At 42.2% G+C, this 18,446-nt stretch overlaps 1 protein-coding gene and 1 long non-coding RNA gene across 2 annotated transcripts; one reads left to right on the top strand and one right to left on the bottom strand.

The window, feature by feature from the left end:
• Window positions 1-799: 799 nt before the first annotated feature.
• Window positions 800-9,039, bottom strand: LOC139069772 (uncharacterized). Its single transcript, XR_011520475.1, has 3 exons — window positions 4,388-9,039; window positions 3,626-4,313; window positions 800-3,554 (listed from the first exon to the last, which is right to left on the bottom strand). It is a non-coding gene; the product is annotated as an uncharacterized lncRNA (long non-coding RNA).
• A 1,118-nt stretch (window positions 9,040-10,157) lies between these two features.
• On the top strand, window positions 10,158-17,008 carry etfbkmt (electron transfer flavoprotein subunit beta lysine methyltransferase). The gene is made up of 3 exons (XM_015964927.3): window positions 10,158-10,719; window positions 10,792-10,922; window positions 12,341-17,008. The coding sequence occupies exons 1-3, from the start codon at window positions 10,424-10,426 to the stop codon at window positions 12,688-12,690; spliced, it is 777 nt and encodes a 258-aa protein (XP_015820413.3). The 5' UTR covers window positions 10,158-10,423; the 3' UTR covers window positions 12,691-17,008.
• Window positions 17,009-18,446: the final 1,438 nt, after the last annotated feature.

Raw genomic sequence — 18,446 nt, 5'->3', positions numbered from 1 at the left:
CAAGTTTCAAATCAAGTCCCAAGTCTGAAACTTTATACTTCGAGTCATTTTGGGTCGTTTTTTTTAAACAAAATTGCTCATGCATCTTGTCATTCTTTTATCACACCTTCATTTTTTCCCTCCTGCTGGCGAGACTGCGGCCAATTTCATTTATGTCTTGTGATCGTCAGCATATTGCCACCGATTCAGCAACGAGTGACATTAAAGATTGGGGCCAAAAGGAAACCAAGAACATTAAAAAAGTTTTGTTTTGTCAAAGTACGCCATAATTTCATCTATTCATTCCGCATGTGACACAGTTCCGGTAAAATAATTAGTGGAAACGGTCTTATATGTGTTTGTAAAGTCACCTGATCATTGTACTTAGCGTTATGAAGGGTTCTCTTAGTTAATTGGGTCGTTTTTATATTATTATTTATTTTATTTTTTCATTTGACACAGCGTGATATAAAACAAACATGACACATCTTTTAAATGGATGGCCCTGGCAATTTATTTTTTCATTCTTTACCAAATAGAAAATAAAATGGGCATCTGGCCACGACGCCTCCCGGATCCCAGCCGGGTTGGTCTTTCAGGCATGTCCTGATGGTGGGAGGATTCCCTGCTGGGTTGCTGCACCCAGTATCTGGCTCAGAGTTTTTACAATAACAAAATAATGAGCTTTTTTTTGCAGATATGAATACATACAGAGAAAACTCAGCTTGTTATGTCTGTGTAAACTTATTAATGTCCTACAGTAAGAACACAGAAAGCAGTTTTAGTTCAACTTAGCTTCGGGGGAAGGAGAGTTTGGTTCCTTCCTGCTGTTGCAGCTGTGGCCTTATCTATCTGACCGCTGAGACAAGGTTCACTGATGTCTATGAATGTTTTAATTAAATTTCTATCCTGCTCTAATAAAAACATTTGCTAACAATTTATATAATGAAAATAAAATTCAACAGTCCATCCTTCCATTCATCCATCATCTTCCGCTTATCCAGGGTTGGATAATCACCCTGCAAATGTCTGAAGGTACTGAAACAAGGCTCCTTTTGCTTGGGATTGTTGTTGGTTGAGCTAGAGGCAATAAGATAAAATTCATCTGCAGCACACAGCCAGGACACCAAGGCATCAATCAATCAGATGTATTTATATAGTACCTACTACCCCCTTATCCGAGGCCAAAGGTGCTGAGCAGCACATAAAAACAAGGATAAAACAACTTAGTACTCAGGCATGGCCAGCTTGGCCAGCTCCCATGACCTTTGTGGCATGTGAGGTGCTGGAATGATATGCATTGTTTGCATTTCCTCTTCCATCATCTGGTATTCTGCGTAACTCGAACATTTATCAGATACTTCACTCCCAGCAGGGGTGAAGAGGCAGTTACTACTGTCCCATCGTCTGATCAACCCCAATGAAAACTAGCTTATCGCTAAAGCCGGGCGTACACTGTGCGACGTTTTCACTCGTAGCACTCAGCTTCAGCTCAAACTGTACGACTTCCTCGCAGAGCAGATCTCACGAGTCATGTGCTCACACTGTACGACCCAGTTCTCGGATGCGACCTGACTGCTCACACTGTACGTCTGGTAGCAACACGTTGGACCTAAAAATATGCTAAAAATAGCAGTTTTACTCAACACGTCAGACTTTGTTGTCTTGTTTTGCCTGTTGTCCTGCTGCAGGAGGACACACAGGGATTAATGGGGGTTGGATGAGGAAAACGAAATAAATAAAGTAAATCTGTGTTTTGTGATCAGTTTAATTTGACATGAACACGACAAACATGCATTCTTGACAATCTTTGTAAGTAAAAAAACATGTAGAAATTAAAATGAACAATGTGTGTTATTAGGGAAATAGCGCGCGAGCGGCGTTGATGCAGGATTGCGCATGCGCCGTGAGCGGTTCTGATGCTCGCAGCTCTGATGCTCGCAGCTCTGCTTCAACAGTGCGATACCCTCACGAGGGACGAGCAAAATATTAAACACGCCAGAAGTCCGTGCGAGCTCACGATTGCTGATCGGTAGCTGGTCACGTGGTGTCAATCGCCTCTCGTAACCCCCTGTACACTACACGACGCTCAGCGCAAAACTCGCCCCGATCTCGTGGATTCTCGCACGACTGGAAAATCGGCTCAAACAAGTGAAAAAGTCGCACAGTGTACGCCCGGCTTAACTCCAGCAAATGTAAATACTAAATATGTTCATTAATATGATTTGTTCCTTTCAAATAAATGCATAAATCAACAAATGCAATGTGCTTTTGTCTAAAAGTGATTTGCGACCCAAAACCCTAAAAGTTGCTCCTCTTCTTCTTTGTTGTTTCATGGTGGTTAGCAAGCAATGTCGAAGTGCTAAAGGTTGCTCTGAGATGTGACAGCAGTCAGCCTCATCTTTAAGATGATCAGTAACAACAGACCTGCTGTTCTTGACCGTTTCTTGCAGTAGATGTTCCCACTCAGCAATCAGCTGCACTGCAGATACTATAAAACCAGCTCCTGCAGTTCATTGTCAGAAGGTTCTGAACTTTGTGTTTCGAGCAGTCTGTCAGCAGCAGACTGAGGTAATTCTCTTCAGGTCTATGATGGTCTTCCAACAAAGTGGCTCTGATTCTGGATCATTCAGTGTTACTGTTAGGTGGAGTTTTTTTTTTTTTTTTTACTTCTTTGCGTTTTATTGTTGTTTTAATGTATTTTCTGAATGTATTTTCTGTCAAGTGACCTTGGGTGTTCTGAAAGGCACTTTTAAATAAAATGTATTATTATTATTAATAAATGTTGGTTCTTATTGTCTTGAATGTGTTTTCAACCTAAGGATTTCTTTTAGGTAGTGATGGGAAAAATGAAGCACAATGAAACAATGTGTTACTAAATGGCTCGCTACTCGAGGCCTCGCCTAAGTGCTTCAAGACACTGCCCTCTGCTGGATGATTTAGTGTATTACGATAGCCTCCTTTAGACAAGTCTGTCATTTCACAGTACTACAAAGTATGTAGATACAACGAAATTAGGTGTATTGTTCTCCTTTTGAGCAAAAGGGAAATATAATTATCGTTAAATATTTAGCTGAATGGAAACCTTAAATGTAAAAACAGAACAATAATAATAAAAGGGATAAAATAAACAATAATAAAACCACACTACTCGCCCAGATATTATAGTTTTACGTGAAAAGCTTTTGTGAGTCAAGGCAATAAAGTCAAGTTCAATAAAAGTTTCCAAAAAGTTACTGGTTTTACTCATTCTTATTCAAAAACAAAAGTTTCTCCAAGGTTTTTGGGTTGAGCCTGTTCCTTTTTTTTTTTTTTTTTGCACAGTATTTCCCCAGCCTTTGAAAAAATTCTTTCACATGGCACAGATGATGCTGGGGAGCACAGGAACGTTTTTGCCAACTCATAAAGGCGTGGATAAAAACTTTTTGTCCTGCTCCAGTGGAACAACGGATCCTCATTTCGTGGAATGTTGTGCTCTCCAAGATGGCGGTCAACTTCAATAGCGGCATCTGCCACCACACTTGAGCTGCTTCGGCTGCTGCTGATGGTTTGGTCCAGCAGATGCCATAGGTCACCTATTAACAGAAGAGCTGGTTAATTTACAGTGATCACTTCATATTTAGAGCACATTGATGAGTTTACTTACCTGAGTTTGCAGACAGATCTGGGGGGGTGTTGTGAAACGCCTGGGGGAGCCGCTGTAGCAGTCTGCCTCCTCAGGACAACACAATCATTTTTTAAATGCGTCACAGCTTCTTGTGCTTTTGTAGGACTCACAAAGGCAAGTTTTTTTTAAACATGGGATCCAGCAGTGTTGGTAGTGTCAAAACACTAACAGACTCCAAGTGATGTAAATGGTCACGCAGGCTTCTCGCCATGTTTTCGCCCAGCTGCTTTGCCATGTTGGTGGTACTCAAAGTCACAGTTTTGGTTCCAATAGCATGATGAACCATTGCCATCACAGGTATTACTTTTGATGCCGACACCCTCTTCTCAGATGAGAGCTCCACTGTTGCTTGGTGGAATGGAGCAAGAATGCATAAGGTGTCCTTAATGATGTCATACTTCGGTGCTGTCAGTGGGGGTGTTTCTGTTGGTAAGGAGGCCAGGGCAGCCCCCACTAGCTCTCTCAGGTCGCTGGGAAATGGTGAATGCCAAGTTAGGTGGTGTGCAGTGTGTCTTCTTCTATGAAGTGGCAGGTTACTGCAAGGTAGGCATCCATATTAATGGAGGTCCACATGCCAGAAGTGAGGCTAACAGCCACCGCCTTCCGCAGCTGGACTTTTGCCTTTTCTCTTGCCTCCTTGTATCTTTCCTCCACCATTTCCTTCAGTCTAAGGATGAAATAAAAATACAATTAGTACGAGACTATGCATTAGAAATGAACAGCTTCACTCTGTTGACGCACCTTTCTACTCGGTAGGATGTAGCTGGGATCCACAACGTGCATCAGCTCTCTGAAGCCAACATCCTCCACAATAGAGAATGGACGGGAATCTTTCATTACCATGTTGACCACAGTGTTATCCAGCATTGATCTTCTGGAATCTAATTAATTAATAGGGTAAGCTCATGAAACCTATAAGAATAAAACTACTTTCAATACCTTGGCTGGTAGCTGGTTGGTTGGCAGAACCTGCTGCAGGGCCAGGATGGTCATGTAATGCTCTATGATGGCGAAGCATGCTAGATGTGTTGTGCTGTAAGTCAGCTCCTTATCACACACCATGCACTTCACCTTTGATATGAAATAACATTAATATAAAAAGATGTGACAGTACGGGCATCCCATCACTGACACCTCCAATTTATAACACACCCTGGCTACCTGTCCACAAAGATATTCCTTTGGCTGACTGGTTAGCGCGCCTGACTCTCATGCCAGAGATATTGGGGTCAAACCCCGCCCAGGCCCTCAACAATCACCATTTCACAATAAGCTTTTACCAGTGCTATATTATTGAAAGGCAAATTTGCTAGCAGGCCAACAATTATTGTTTGATTCTTGCTGCCTTTGTGGATATTTTAAATAAGAACTCAACAGCCTTCCGAAGCGTTGTGAAATTGAGCCACAAGTTACTGTTAATGAGCACATTCTATTTCCAGTTGCTATTGTATGGGAAAGTATCACTGCTACAAAGTCAATGGAGAGCGTTTCTGTGTAAGGAAATCTACTTCTGCTAAAGGACAGACTTTCAAACAATCACATCTGTAACAACCAAACATCTGCTAAAACTATGACCTCAGATAAGCAATTCATAATTTAGATATATAAAAAATGATAATATTGTTTGCTGTGATGCGGAGCTATAAGCCAATGCAACAGTATATCCCTCAGTTAATCCACACATTATTCACCTTATTTTGAGCGACCAACTCAAAATATTGCCACACTGGTGAAGACTTCCTTTTTCTTGCAGGCTCCATCTGTAAAAGTTATATTGTTGGTGTTGTAACGTCTAGCAATGGTCAGTTTAGGTATAGTCTGACCTTTCAACATCTATTCAACATCTGGTCAGAAAGGAGACACAACACTACATGTGTTCCCTTTAATCAATCAATCAATCAATCAATCAATCAAAGATACTTTATTAATCCCAGAGGGAAATTAGAGTTTCAGTACACACAATTCAGAGATCAGACATACATGGGCAAGACACATGACAAGAATTGGTGACTGTGGTCATTCGCAACCCTTAGTCGCGCTACCTTAATAGAGATAAGAGGGGTTTACATGAGGGTTGGTTCAGGTGGAGGGAAAAAATAGAGGAACTTCAGAGCTACTCTCCAGCAGGAGGGCAGCTTTGCTTTGCAAAAAAAAAACCACCTCAGACAGAGATATGCAACAGACTTCAGACAACACAGCATAAGTGTCCACTAGGAGGGGTGGTAGGTTGGGGCTATCCCAACTTCAGTTCCTGCAGTCACGATGAAGCAGCGCATGTTACCTCAGTGTGGATGGGGGGGCGCATTGAGGGTTGGAGGGTTGCAGTGACCCTGGACGCTTCAGCAGCCTTCCCGCTGTCCCGCCCAGGCTGGGAAAGGAGGTAGAGTTGAGTTGCCATAGCGACGGCACATTCCACATATCTTCTGAGGGGGGAGTTTTCGTTGGAGCCTTGCAGGCTCAAGGACGCCAGATTCTGATCAGAAATTGTTTTGGGCTAAACAGAGATAATTTCCTCTCTGCCTTACAGTTTGTTTTTGGTCCTCACCTCTCCGAATCCCAATAGTAATGGATGTGAATCTATCCCAATCCGTGCTGATTCGTCCACTCTCTCCTTGATGGCATCCATCTTTTGTGCCAAAGAATGAATCTCCGCCAAAGTCCCAAGCTTACGATTCATCTCAACAATTATGTGAGTCTGTGACTTCACAGCGCTGTGCAAACCATCTCTGAGCTCCGGGATCAGGCTGAAATTCCCCGACAGCTCGTTAATTTTCTGGTAAGCCAGGTAGCCTCCAAGGCCAATGAGCAGGAAACCTGACACCAACACCACAAATATCCATACATCTTCAGAGTCCTCCACCGACAGCTGAGATAAACAGATCAAGTTCCACTGTTTCCAGGAGTCCATGATGTGTCCAACTGGGTCTGTACCTGCAGGACATCCGGGAGCCCCTTCTCCCGTTCTCATTGTTGAAAAAATTTGTATAAATCGCGTTGAGAGACCAGCTAACGAGATCCAGTTATTAGAAGTGGAGGACGCTTCTTCCCCTCCTTACCCAGACACTCGATAAGAAAGGGACCAAGTCTATTTGGAGGAGACAAGCGGACCTGAGCCTTATTGTTTTGAGCTTGTGAGTTGCCTGAAACTAGCAGAACCGACCCAACAGAACCAGCTCTGAATGGTAAGTAGCCGTTAGCCATAGCACTGTTATTATTCCCATCACAGGATGCTGGGTCTCTTCCACATTCATAAACACCTCAAAAATGGCAACAAATGATCATTTCCCTTGCCAAAAATTGATCACAGTGTCCTGGTCACCTGTAAAGGGTTAAATTTACCTAAATATTACCTTATTTATTTTCTCTTGATGTTATTAGTCCCATCACAGGATGCTGGGTCTCTTCCTCATTCATAAACACCCCCAAAAATGGCCAAAAAAACATAATTTCCCTTGCCAAAAATTGATCACAGTGTCCTGGTCACGTCTAAAGGGTTAAATTTACCTAATATATTTTCTGTATTTTCTCTTGATGTAATTAGTTCCATCACAGGATGCTGGGTGTATTTTACATTCATAAACACCTCAAAAATGGCAACAAATGATCATTTCCCTTGCCAAAAATTGATCACAGTGTCCTGGTCACCTGTAAAGGGTTATATTTACCTAAATATTACTTTATTTATTTTCTCTTGATGTTATTAGTCCCATCACAGGATGCTGGGTCTCTTCCTCATTCATAAACACCTCAAATATGGCAACAAAAAATCATTTCCCTTGCCAAAAATTGATCACAGTGTCCTGGTCACGTCTAAAGGGTTAAATTTACCTAATATACTTTCTGTATTTTCTCTTGATGTAATTAGTTCCATCACAGGATGCTGGGTGTATTTTACATTCATAAACACCTCAAAAATGGCAACAAATGATCATTTCCCTTGCCAAAAATTGATCACAGTGTCCTGGTCACCTGTAAAGGGTTATATTTACCTAAATATTACCTTATTTATTTTCTCTTGATGTTATTAGTCCCATCACAGGATGCTGGGTCTCTTCCTCATTCATAAACACCCCCAAAAATGGCCAAAAAAACATAATTTCCCTTGCCAAAAATTGATCACAGTGTCCTGGTCACGTCTAAAGGGTTAAGTTTACCTAATATTACTTTCTGTATTTTCTCTTGATGTAATTAGTTCCATCACAGGATGCTGGGTGTATTTTACATTCATAAACACCTCAAAAATGGCAACAAATGATCATTTCCCTTGCCAAAAATTGATCACAGTGTCCTGGTCACCTGTAAAGGGTTATATTTACCTAAATATTACTTTATTTATTTTCTCTTGATGTTATTAGTCCCATCACAGGATGCTGGGTCTCTTCCTCATTCATAAACACCTCAAATATGGCAACAAAAAATCATTTCCCTTGCCAAAAATTGATCACAGTGTCCTGGTCACGTCTAAAGGGTTAAATTTACCTAATATACTTTCTGTATTTTCTCTTGATGTAATTAGTTCCATCACAGGATGCTGGGTGTATTTTACATTCATAAACACCCCCAAAAATGGCCAAAAAAACATAATTTCCCTTGCCAAAAATTGATCACAGTGTCCTGGTCACGTCTAAAGGGTTAAGTTTACCTAATATTACTTTCTGTATTTTCTCTTGATGTAATTAGTTCCATCACAGGATGCTGGGTGTATTTTACATTCATAAACACCTCAAAAATGGCAACAAATGATCATTTCCCTTGCCAAAAATTGATCACAGTGTCCTGGTCACCTGTAAAGGGTTATATTTACCTAAATATTACTTTATTTATTTTCTCTTGATGTTATTGGTCCCATCACAGGATGCTGGGTCTCTTCCTCATTCATAAACACCTCAAATATGGCAACAAATGATCATTTCCCTTGCCAAAAATTGATCACAGTGTCCTGGTCACCTGTAAAGGGTTAAATTTACCTAAATATTACCTTATTTATTTTCTCTTGATGTTATTAGTCCCATCACAGGATGCTGGGTCTCTTCCTCATTCATAAACACCCCCAAAAATGGCCAAAAAAACACAATTTCCCTTGCCAAAAATTGATCACAGTGTCCTGGTCACATCTAAAGGGTTAAATTTACCTAATATTACTTTCTGTATTTTCTCTTGATGTAATTAGTTCCATCACAGGATGCTGGGTGTATTTTACATTCATAAACACCTCAAAAATGGCAACAAATGATCATTTCCCTTGCCAAAAATTGATCACAATGTCCTGGTCAACTGTAAAGGGTTATATTTACCTAAATATTACTTTATTTATTTTCTCTTGATGTTATTAGTCCCATCACAGGATGCTGGGTCTCTTCCTCATTCATAAACACCTCAAATATGGCAACAAAAAATCGGTTCCCTTGCCAAAAATTGATCACAGTGTCCTGGTCACCTGTAAAGGGTTAAATTTACCTAAATATTACCTTATTTATTTTCTCTTGGTGTTATTAGTCCCATCACAGGATGCTGGGTCTCTTCCTCATTCATAAACACCCCCAAAAATGGCCAAAATAAACATCATTTCCCTTGCCAAAAATTGATTAGTGTCCTGATCACGTGTAAAGGGTTAAATTTACCTAATATTACTTTACCTAATATTACTTTCTGTATTTTATCTTGATGTTATTAGTTCCATCACAGGATGCTGTGTGTCTTCCACATTCATAAACACCTCAAAAATGGCAACAAATGATCATTTCCCTTGCCAAAAATTGATCACAGTGTCCTGGTCACCTGTAAAGGGTTAAATTGACATAAATATGACTTCATTTATTATGATGCTGGGTGTGTTCCATAATCATATTCGAATAAACATGAAAATATTCCATCCGAATATCTGTTTCTTTTTATAAATATAACAGCTAGAAGGATTTACAGTTAAAATAGGAGAAACATTTAAGAAAACTATTTACAATTAACCGAAGAAATAGGTACAATTATGTTAAATCAAGAGATAATAAATAAGACAGAGTCCTGAACATTTCCGTTTTTCATGGCCTGTCTGAAGGGGGCTTCACACACACACACACACACACACACACACACACACACACACACACACACACACACATATTTGTGTGTGTGTGCATTATATATATATATATATATATATATATATATATATATATATATATATATATATATATATATATATATGTATGTATATATAAACTATATACACATATAAACGAAACAAAAAACTATATATATGTATAGTTTATTTACTTAGTTTATATATATATATATATATATATATATATATATATATATATATATATATATATATATATGTATAAACTATATATACATATAAACGAAATAAATAAACTATATATATATATAAACTAAATAAACTATATATATCACACGCAAATGTGTGTGTGTGCGTGTGTGTGAGTGTGAGAGAGAGAGAGACAGAGAGAGAGAGAGAGAGAGAGAGAGAGAGAGAGAGAGAGAGAGAGAGAGAGAGAGAGAGAGAGAGAGTAAACGTAGGAACCTTTCTCTGCGGAACAGAAGTTTAATTTCCTATTTTCATGAGGTTTATTTAACCGCTGAACCTTCTGCTCATAACAACACGGCTGTCATGTTAGTCATTTTGATGCGCTGATTTGTTTCCTTTTTAACACTAGAAGTTCATTAAACTATCCTAAACACGCAGTTTCGTAGCTAACGTGACTAGCCGCTAGCACTGATAGCTTCTATGAAGTCAAGCTGACGTAATTCTAAGAAGCTATGACGTTTGGACTTTTATCGCCGCTACAATGTAGTCGACTGCTTAACAGTTTAGTCAGAGCACACTCACAGACGGTCAGACTTCGACGCTTCTCAGAAAAGTTCCCTTCTAACGAGCACATCAGAAGATTTATATCAGAAAATACGGAGCTAGCTGGTGAACAGAGCCTGACCCCCGAGATGAAACTGAGATTATTTACTCCTGGCTGCAGATTCTGGACAGAAAGAGCAGAGCTGTGGCCTTTTGATGACCCATACTGGGCGATTTATTGGCCTGGAGGACAGGCGCTGTCAAGGTCTTACCATAAACAAAGGTTTTCATATTGAAAGCTGCTTAGACCACACTTTGACCTCCCACCTCCCTGTAGGTACTTAATGGATCACCCTGATGTGTGTGTGGGGAAGGCTGTTTTGGATCTGGGGAGCGGCTGTGGAGCTTCAGCCATCGCTGCCAAAATCTGTGGTTCTGCTCATGTGGTGGCCAATGACATCGACCCACGTAGGTCATTACATCATTTCTACCAGATCACAATTACATTGTGTCTCCAATAATTATACCACCCAATGCTATACTAATAACTGTAATTTTATTATTTTTATTTAAAAGAAAATGTGTGTTTGAATGTGGGCTTTTTTTCACTTAAATAACTATCAATGAAATAATAGCCTTTAATATTTTTTTATTATTAATTCAGTTTATTTCTTTGTTTCGGTGGTTGATTCTATGTCATGGTGTGATGCCTTGATGAACTCTGATGGAGCACATTTTTTTTGTAGGAATATGGTCCAAATCATTTTTTAATGATTTATATTAAATCTAATTCTGTTTTATAATTTGCTGGTCCCCGTCTTTATCTTTTGATTTTTTTAAATTGGTTGACTGTGGGCAATTCTTGTTAAGAGTCAAATAAACAGCTGTATCAGAAGCTGGGACCTCTTTTGGGTCAGGGTTCAAACTTTTTTTCCTCGTTCTTTTACTGATTAAATAAAATAATATTTTAAGGCAGTTGCCATTGTCGGAGTAAAGGATGTTAACCTGATATGTTGTTGTTTTTAATAACCGTAGTTAACTTTGTGTTCCAGCAACAAATGGGAAGTATCATTGATATCTCACTTCAAGGGCGAGTAACACCCACACAAATATCTTTGGTACGCAGATAACAGCTACCAGTGTCTAGCACTGGCTGGCAGCAGGCATGAGAAAAGAGATGAGCTGTTAGCCTCTCATTGGTAAATCAGCTCAGTGAAAAAGGCTGACAGGAAAACATCACTTTCCATCTACATGCATGTTGATTTTATAGGACCCTAGAACATCTCAGATGTAAATTAACTTCAAAGAACCATTTCTTCTCCCAGCATTTGGATACCTCTTATCTGACTCCCACACTCCAGTTTTTTCTGAATTCCTTTCTTTATCTTTGCCCTGCAGCTTCTCCTCCTCCATGCTGACCCTGACACTGCAGAGTCTAGTTACTCGTTGCTGTGAAATGAGGCTGAAAAGTGTGTATTTTTTGTTCTAACAAGCTTTTGCTTCAAGCAGCTTCTGCTTCACTTTGATTCATCACACACACACACTCACTCACACACACACACAATGATTTTTTTCCCAATCTCCCTGTAACGGCTCTGACCCAAACCTTTTGACAAAAGCTCAAAAGTCGTCCTTCATCCCAAACTGGGAGTGGTTTCTTTTACTAATTTCCTGAGCAAAAAATGAAAAATAACCAATAATTTTTTTACTGAGAAATAAGAATTAGAGGTTCTTAGAGAGTAAATAGTGTAATTTTCTCCTATTTAGCTCAAACATTAATTATACTGTATTATTTTGAAATGACACTGGCCTTACTCTCCAGTTCAGAGGCAGCAGTGTTTTTATTCTTTGACACTTAAAACTGTTAATGTATTTCTCTTTTTCAGTCGCAGCCGTTGTGACTCAGATGAACTCTGAACTGAACAAAGTTGAGCCTCCAGTTTGTTTGACCAGCAACATGATTGGTTCAGACCCAGAGGGCTTCGACTTGATCCTCCTAGGGGACATGTTCTATGACGAGTGCCTCGCTGACAGCCTCCACAGCTGGCTGGACAGCTGCATCAAAACCCACAGAACCAAAGTGCTCATCGGAGATCCTGGACGAGCCCCGTTTGAGGGACATGATGTACGAAAACATCTGCATCACCTGGCCCGGTTTGAGTTACCTGAGTGTGTGAGGGAGGAGAACTATGGCCTAACCACCAGCGACGTGTGGCGTTACCATCCTGAACTCTGAGAAGTTCAGAGGATGCACCACAACATGCGATAAACATGTGATGACCAGCCTTTGTATAAAAGTGGATGCATGGAGCAGATCAGACTGAGCCTTGGACCGTGTGCCTCATTTGCATTTGTTTCCCTTGCAGGCAAGTTGAAAAAAAAAATCAGATTCAAAGACAATCAGAGATGCTCCCACTTGTTTATTTAAGACAACAGACAATTTCAGTGATTTATTTGTTCGGTAATAACTGAGCAGGAAACTCGTGGCTTGAGACTCTGAGTGGCTGCCGGAGCAAATCTGACTGTGAAAGCTCCCCTCTTCCTCACACCAGAGACTGGAGTTTGATTAATGATCTGGTGATCTGGTCTACATGTTGACATAAAGCTAAGTTGTTCTAGTTTGCTTTGCCTTAATACCTTAAGCTTTTGTTTTACCTTTTTTCATTTGTTGGTTCAAAGCCAGGCTTTTCCATTAGACAGTGTGGGTCTTTGAAGAGCAAGTAATGCCTAAATTAACTTTTTGCTGATAATTTGTTTTGATGAGTGTCTAATGGTGCTGCACACATGTGCAATCATTAGTGTGGCAGTTTAGTGCAGCTCACTTTAAATGTAATATTTCAGCCCAAAACCATGATTATATCTTCATCTTCTGGTTAAAACTCTGCTCCACATTTATGTAGAGCCAGCTGTGGCTGATGAGCTGGAAAAAGTGACGTTATCAGCAAAGTACTACGTGGCTGCGCTGCACTGGTCTCCAGGTGAGGCAGCCGCACCTCCACCTGGCTCAGCCACTCACCTGCCGATTTGACACATCGGCTCTCTGAGCCGCTCGCCTCTTTGAAAAAAAATGCCCTCCTCCCCTTTTTCATCTAATGATCGTGATTAACAGGAAATCCTCCAGAATGCTGCAGAATCTGTTTGCTTTTCTCCTGAGCGGTAAGTCTTGTGCGAGTGTGAGTGAGCACGAGCTCGTTAACAACTCGTTTTTAGATTGAGATACAGAAATGTTCGGTTTTCCCAAACCTCGTGATTTTCCAACAGCATTATAGCAGAATCACAAGTTGGCCAAGTCTTTGACATAACAGATATATATATATATATTTTTTATTACTTATTTTTTATTCAAGTTTTCTTTCAGCGGTTACAGTGTAAGGGTACTTCATTCATACGTTATTACACATTTGCTCTCTTATCAACGTCCTTATTCTTCGGCATCTGTGGTGGCATCTTCTTTTCGGCTTTGGTAGTCAGACTACTTGTCCCATTTAGCCTCAAATTGTGACTCTTGTAATCTCAGTTTATGTGTGATTTTCTCCATTACAAAAATCTCTTCTACCGTGCATGTCCATTGTTCCACAGTCGGAGGGTCTACTTTATACCACATTCTGGTAATTGTTTTTTTAATGGCTGAGAGTAATCCTTTAACTAGATATTCATCTTCTTTTTGTATTATATCTCGTTAAATTTCCCAAGTATAGTATCTTACATGTTTTTGGTATCCCATATCCTATTATTTTTTGTATGTTCCTCCATAGACATAACAGATATGTTCACAGTTGGCCTTAACTTGGCAGTTGAACTTTGAGAATCGATAGCCCTGTTGTTAGAAGTCTGGACCTCTCCGGTCATTAATTTATTTAATAAACAGTTCTCGTGAGCAATTTACTTTCGCTTTGCTTGGGAACCGACTGTACAAACAAAATTCCTTCGGAGCTGATGGGAAAAACAGCACACGAACCTTCCCGTCAAACAATCAGGCTTTTAAAACAAAGATTCACAATTCAGCTTTATACTTTTTGTACAGACCTTGACCTTTAAAGCCCCTACATCACATGTTAAAAAGCTGCTTCTAACAGCTGCATCTGAGGACTGATTACAATGTTCTACTCAAGGTCACTCAGCCAGACTTATTTACTCTTTTTTTATGAAGAATGAACTCAACAGAATGTACGATGGTAATGAATACAGAAAACTGAGAGTGTGAGCATGGATGTAATTTTCACTTTAGAAGTGGGGGGACATGGGGGGGTATCTTTACAGGGCTGCATGGTGGCGCAGTGGTTAGCACTGTTGCCTCGCAGCACGAAGGTTGCAGGTTCGAAACTCGGCTGCGGCCTTTCTGCGTGGAGTTGCGTGTTCTCCCCATGCATGCGTGGGTTTCCTCCGGGTACTCCGGTTTCCCCCACAGATCACAACATGCCCTATAGGTTATAAATTGTAAGTCGCTTTGGATAAAAGCATCTGCTAAACAAATAAACATAAACAGTATGTTCTAATGGGAAACAGGCTTCAACACAAACTGTTGTTTTCTGCTTGGTCCTAGAGCTCAACCCGTATTAATTTAATATAAATTAATATTGTTTTTGGATGGTAAAAAGTGCAGGGGTTAAAACTTGACTTTGGAAAAGGTGGGGAGGACATGCCCCCCCCCCCCCCCCCCCAAATTACGTCCATGTTTATGGGCATAATACAACTTTGGTGCAGTGATATTAAAATATTCTAAAGCCAGTTAGAGCTTTAACGCAATAAGAACACGGAGAGCTCATTGGCTGAGAGTCATGAACTTTAAGTGAACTCTGAAAGATCTGACACAATTATTGCAAACCAGACATGAAACATGACACTTTAATGGAATCAGTCCAGAGAAATGACTTCTGGTGGGGGTGGGGTACTCAAATATGTTTTCAGCAGTGCTCTCTGTAGGATTGCTTAGGTTTATTTCTCTGCAAATGAACAAAGGCATTTGTAGGTTCTGACCTAATTTTGCAAATAAGTAAAGAATATATTCAAAATGTGACATCACATTTAATGATATAAGATATGGCATTCCAACTAGGGAATCTCCAGCAAAAGAACTTTGATACCTCTGGCGTCGCTTATCTTGGGTTTGCAGACAAGATTACATCTGTTGTACATTTTTGCTGTGTTTATCTTCATATTCCATTTTTGGTCCTTTTTTTGTCAGCTCTGAGGATGTTTGCAGCCGCAAACGAAACTGTCAGCAAGGTAAAGACAAACCTTTTCTGTGTTAAAAAAAAAGAACCAAAAATGGAATTTGAAGATTACATCTGGTTCTGCTTGACAACAGACATAAGAAACCAAAGCTTACAGTTAGACTGAAAGTCCACCCCATCGTCAGAACAAGCCGGGTCCCAGCCTAATGTCATACTGAGAAATATCTGTTTCAGCTCCATGGGAAGGTCTAATGGTTAATCTGTCCACATTGACTTGGAATCAGCACCAAGGACAGATCAGATCAACCTTCTTAGAGATTGTTGGTTGCTGGAAGGTGTTCTCACTTCGGAGTTTACTTAATAGGACATTAAAAGTTATTTCATGCCATTTTCAGGTTCCTGCAGCTTTGAAATTCAAAATATTTTCACACTTTCTTCAGTGCTCTACTTAAATGCTCAAAACAATCATGTTTATGTGGCAGATACTTTTATGCAAAGTGACTTACATCTGGAGCTGCAGTGGTTAACGCTGTTGCCTTGCAGCAAGACTGTCCCAGGTTTAAATCCCAGCCTGGGGTTCTTTTTGCAAGGAGTCTGCATGTTCTCCCTGTGCACAAATGGGTTCTCTAGGGGTACTCCGGCTTCCTCCCACCGCCCAAAAACATCACCATCAGGTTAATTAGTCTCTCTAAATTGTCTTTATGTCTCTGTGTGTGTGTGTGCGTGTGTGCGTGTGTGTGTGTGTGTGTGTGTGTGTGTGTGTGTGTGTGTGTGTGTGTGTGTGTGTGTGTGTGTGTGTGTGTGTGTGTGTGTGCATGCGTGCGTGTAAGGCTGTTTGTTCTGTGGGTCTCTGTTGCCCTGAGATAGACTGGCAACCTGTCCAGGGTGTATCCTGCCTGTTGGCCCAGAGATTGCTGGAGATAGGCACCAGCGACCCTGCATGGACAGAAAATAGATACACTTACATCTGTGGATTTAGCAATGACAGTTATTCATGCATGTTTTTGGTCAGGAGGAGAAAACCAATGCATGGATGGGGAAAACATGCAAACTTCGAATTTAAAAGAACTAAATATCTTATAATATATGAGTAAAAAAACTTATATTGTAAAGCATCTGTAGCGAGTGTCCACTCTTGTGGTCCATAGAAAACGTTGCTTTTTCAGGGTGGTTGACGCCGCGTGTCACAACTGTCACACCCGGTCATGTCTCCCCGTTTAGTTCAGCCTTGTGTCTCGTTGATTACTCCCACCTGCCTCTCGTTTCCCAATCACCTTAGCTCCCAACCCTCCTGTATTTAAACCCTGTCTGTTCTTTGTACTGTGTCGGATCATTGTTTCATTGTCCAGCGTGCTTCAGTATTAAAACCCTTTGAATGTGCTCACCTGTCTGCCTGTTTTCCTGCTCCGCGTTGGATCCTCATCTCAGCTCCGTTCCTCTCAGCAGCGCGCTGACAGAATGATCCGACCCAAACCCGTTGTGAGATCCAGCGAGGAGATTCTCCCGTGGGAGCACCTGCTTCAGTGGCTCACTCCGAGCCACCACCCAGCTTCTCCATCGCCTTCCCCTGCTTCAGTTCTGCCTCGCCGAAAACGCCGTCCTCGGCCATCAGCCGCAGCAATCCTCGCTGCTCTCCCGGAACCGGACGAGGGGTCGGACCGGGAGCCGCTTCCGGATCGCTCCAGCTTCGTGGGCACCCGCCTGGCTGTGTGCTCCCCGGGAGTTGGCCCACGGCGTGGGGAGGCATGCCGGGCTCCACCGCAGCGGCTGGTCCCTGGACGGAGCCACGAGCTCGCTGCAGTTCTGGCTCAGTGCGCCAACTTGGACACGCCCCCAGTCAGACCAGCAGTCCCGTCTCCGGTCCAACTAGCGCCTTCGTCATCTGCAGGCAGAGGAACCACGCCCACAGCCCAGCTGATGGAGCTCCAGGCGGAGCTTGACCGGATCCGCCAGCTCGTCAGCCTCCAGGAGAGTCACCTGGACACTCTATCCTCCCCGAACCGCCAGGAGAGGAGTGAGCCCGTCCACCAAGCGGAGCTCGCTGGTCTCCGGGCTGAACTGGCCCAGCTCCATCGAACCCTCAACCTCCAGGAGCTTCAGCTGGACGGGCTGTCCCCCCTGCTCTCACGGCTTCCAGCCCTACCAGTTCCACCACTTCCAGTCCAGCCTGTCCAGGCAGCCCCTCCTACAGCTGCCTCGCCTCCACTCCAGAGGGCCCAGAAGCAGAAGGGACGGGCTCAGAAGCAGAAGGGATGGGCCCAGAAGCAGACGGTTCCGGTTCTGGCCCCGAAGCGGACGGGTCGGCCCCAGCAGTCGGCGGTCCAGCAGTCGACGCCCCCGGACCAGAAGTCGACGCCCCCGGACCAGAAGTCGACGGTCCAGAAGTCGACGGTCCAGAGGTCGACGGTCCAGGGCTCTGTGGCCGACGACCCTGCCAGTCCTGTGGCCGACGCCCCTGCCAGTCCTGTGGCCGACGCCCCTGCCAGTCCTGTGGCCGACGCCAGTCCTGTGGCCGACGCCTCTTCCTCGTGTTCTGAAGTCGACGCCTCTTCCTCGTGTTCTGAAGTCGACGCCTCTTCCTCGTGTTCTGAAGTCGTCGCCTCTGATGACGTCGCCTGTCCAGAAGTCGACGCCTCTGATGACGTCGCCTGTCCAGAAGTCGACGCCTCTGATGACGTCGCCTGTCCAGAAGTCGTCGCCTCTGATGACGTCGCCTGTCCAGAAGTCGTCGCCCCTGATGACGACGTGTCCGAAGTCGTCGCCCCTGATGACGACATGTCCGAAGTCGTCGCCCCTGATGACGACGTGTCCGAAGTCG

The sequence above is a fragment of the Nothobranchius furzeri genome, chromosome 4 (assembly GCF_043380555.1).
Source record: "Nothobranchius furzeri strain GRZ-AD chromosome 4, NfurGRZ-RIMD1, whole genome shotgun sequence".
NCBI lineage: Eukaryota > Metazoa > Chordata > Actinopteri > Cyprinodontiformes > Nothobranchiidae > Nothobranchius > Nothobranchius furzeri.
The sequence above is the reverse complement of the archived record's forward strand: the minus strand, read 5'-3'. Positions and strand labels throughout refer to the sequence as shown.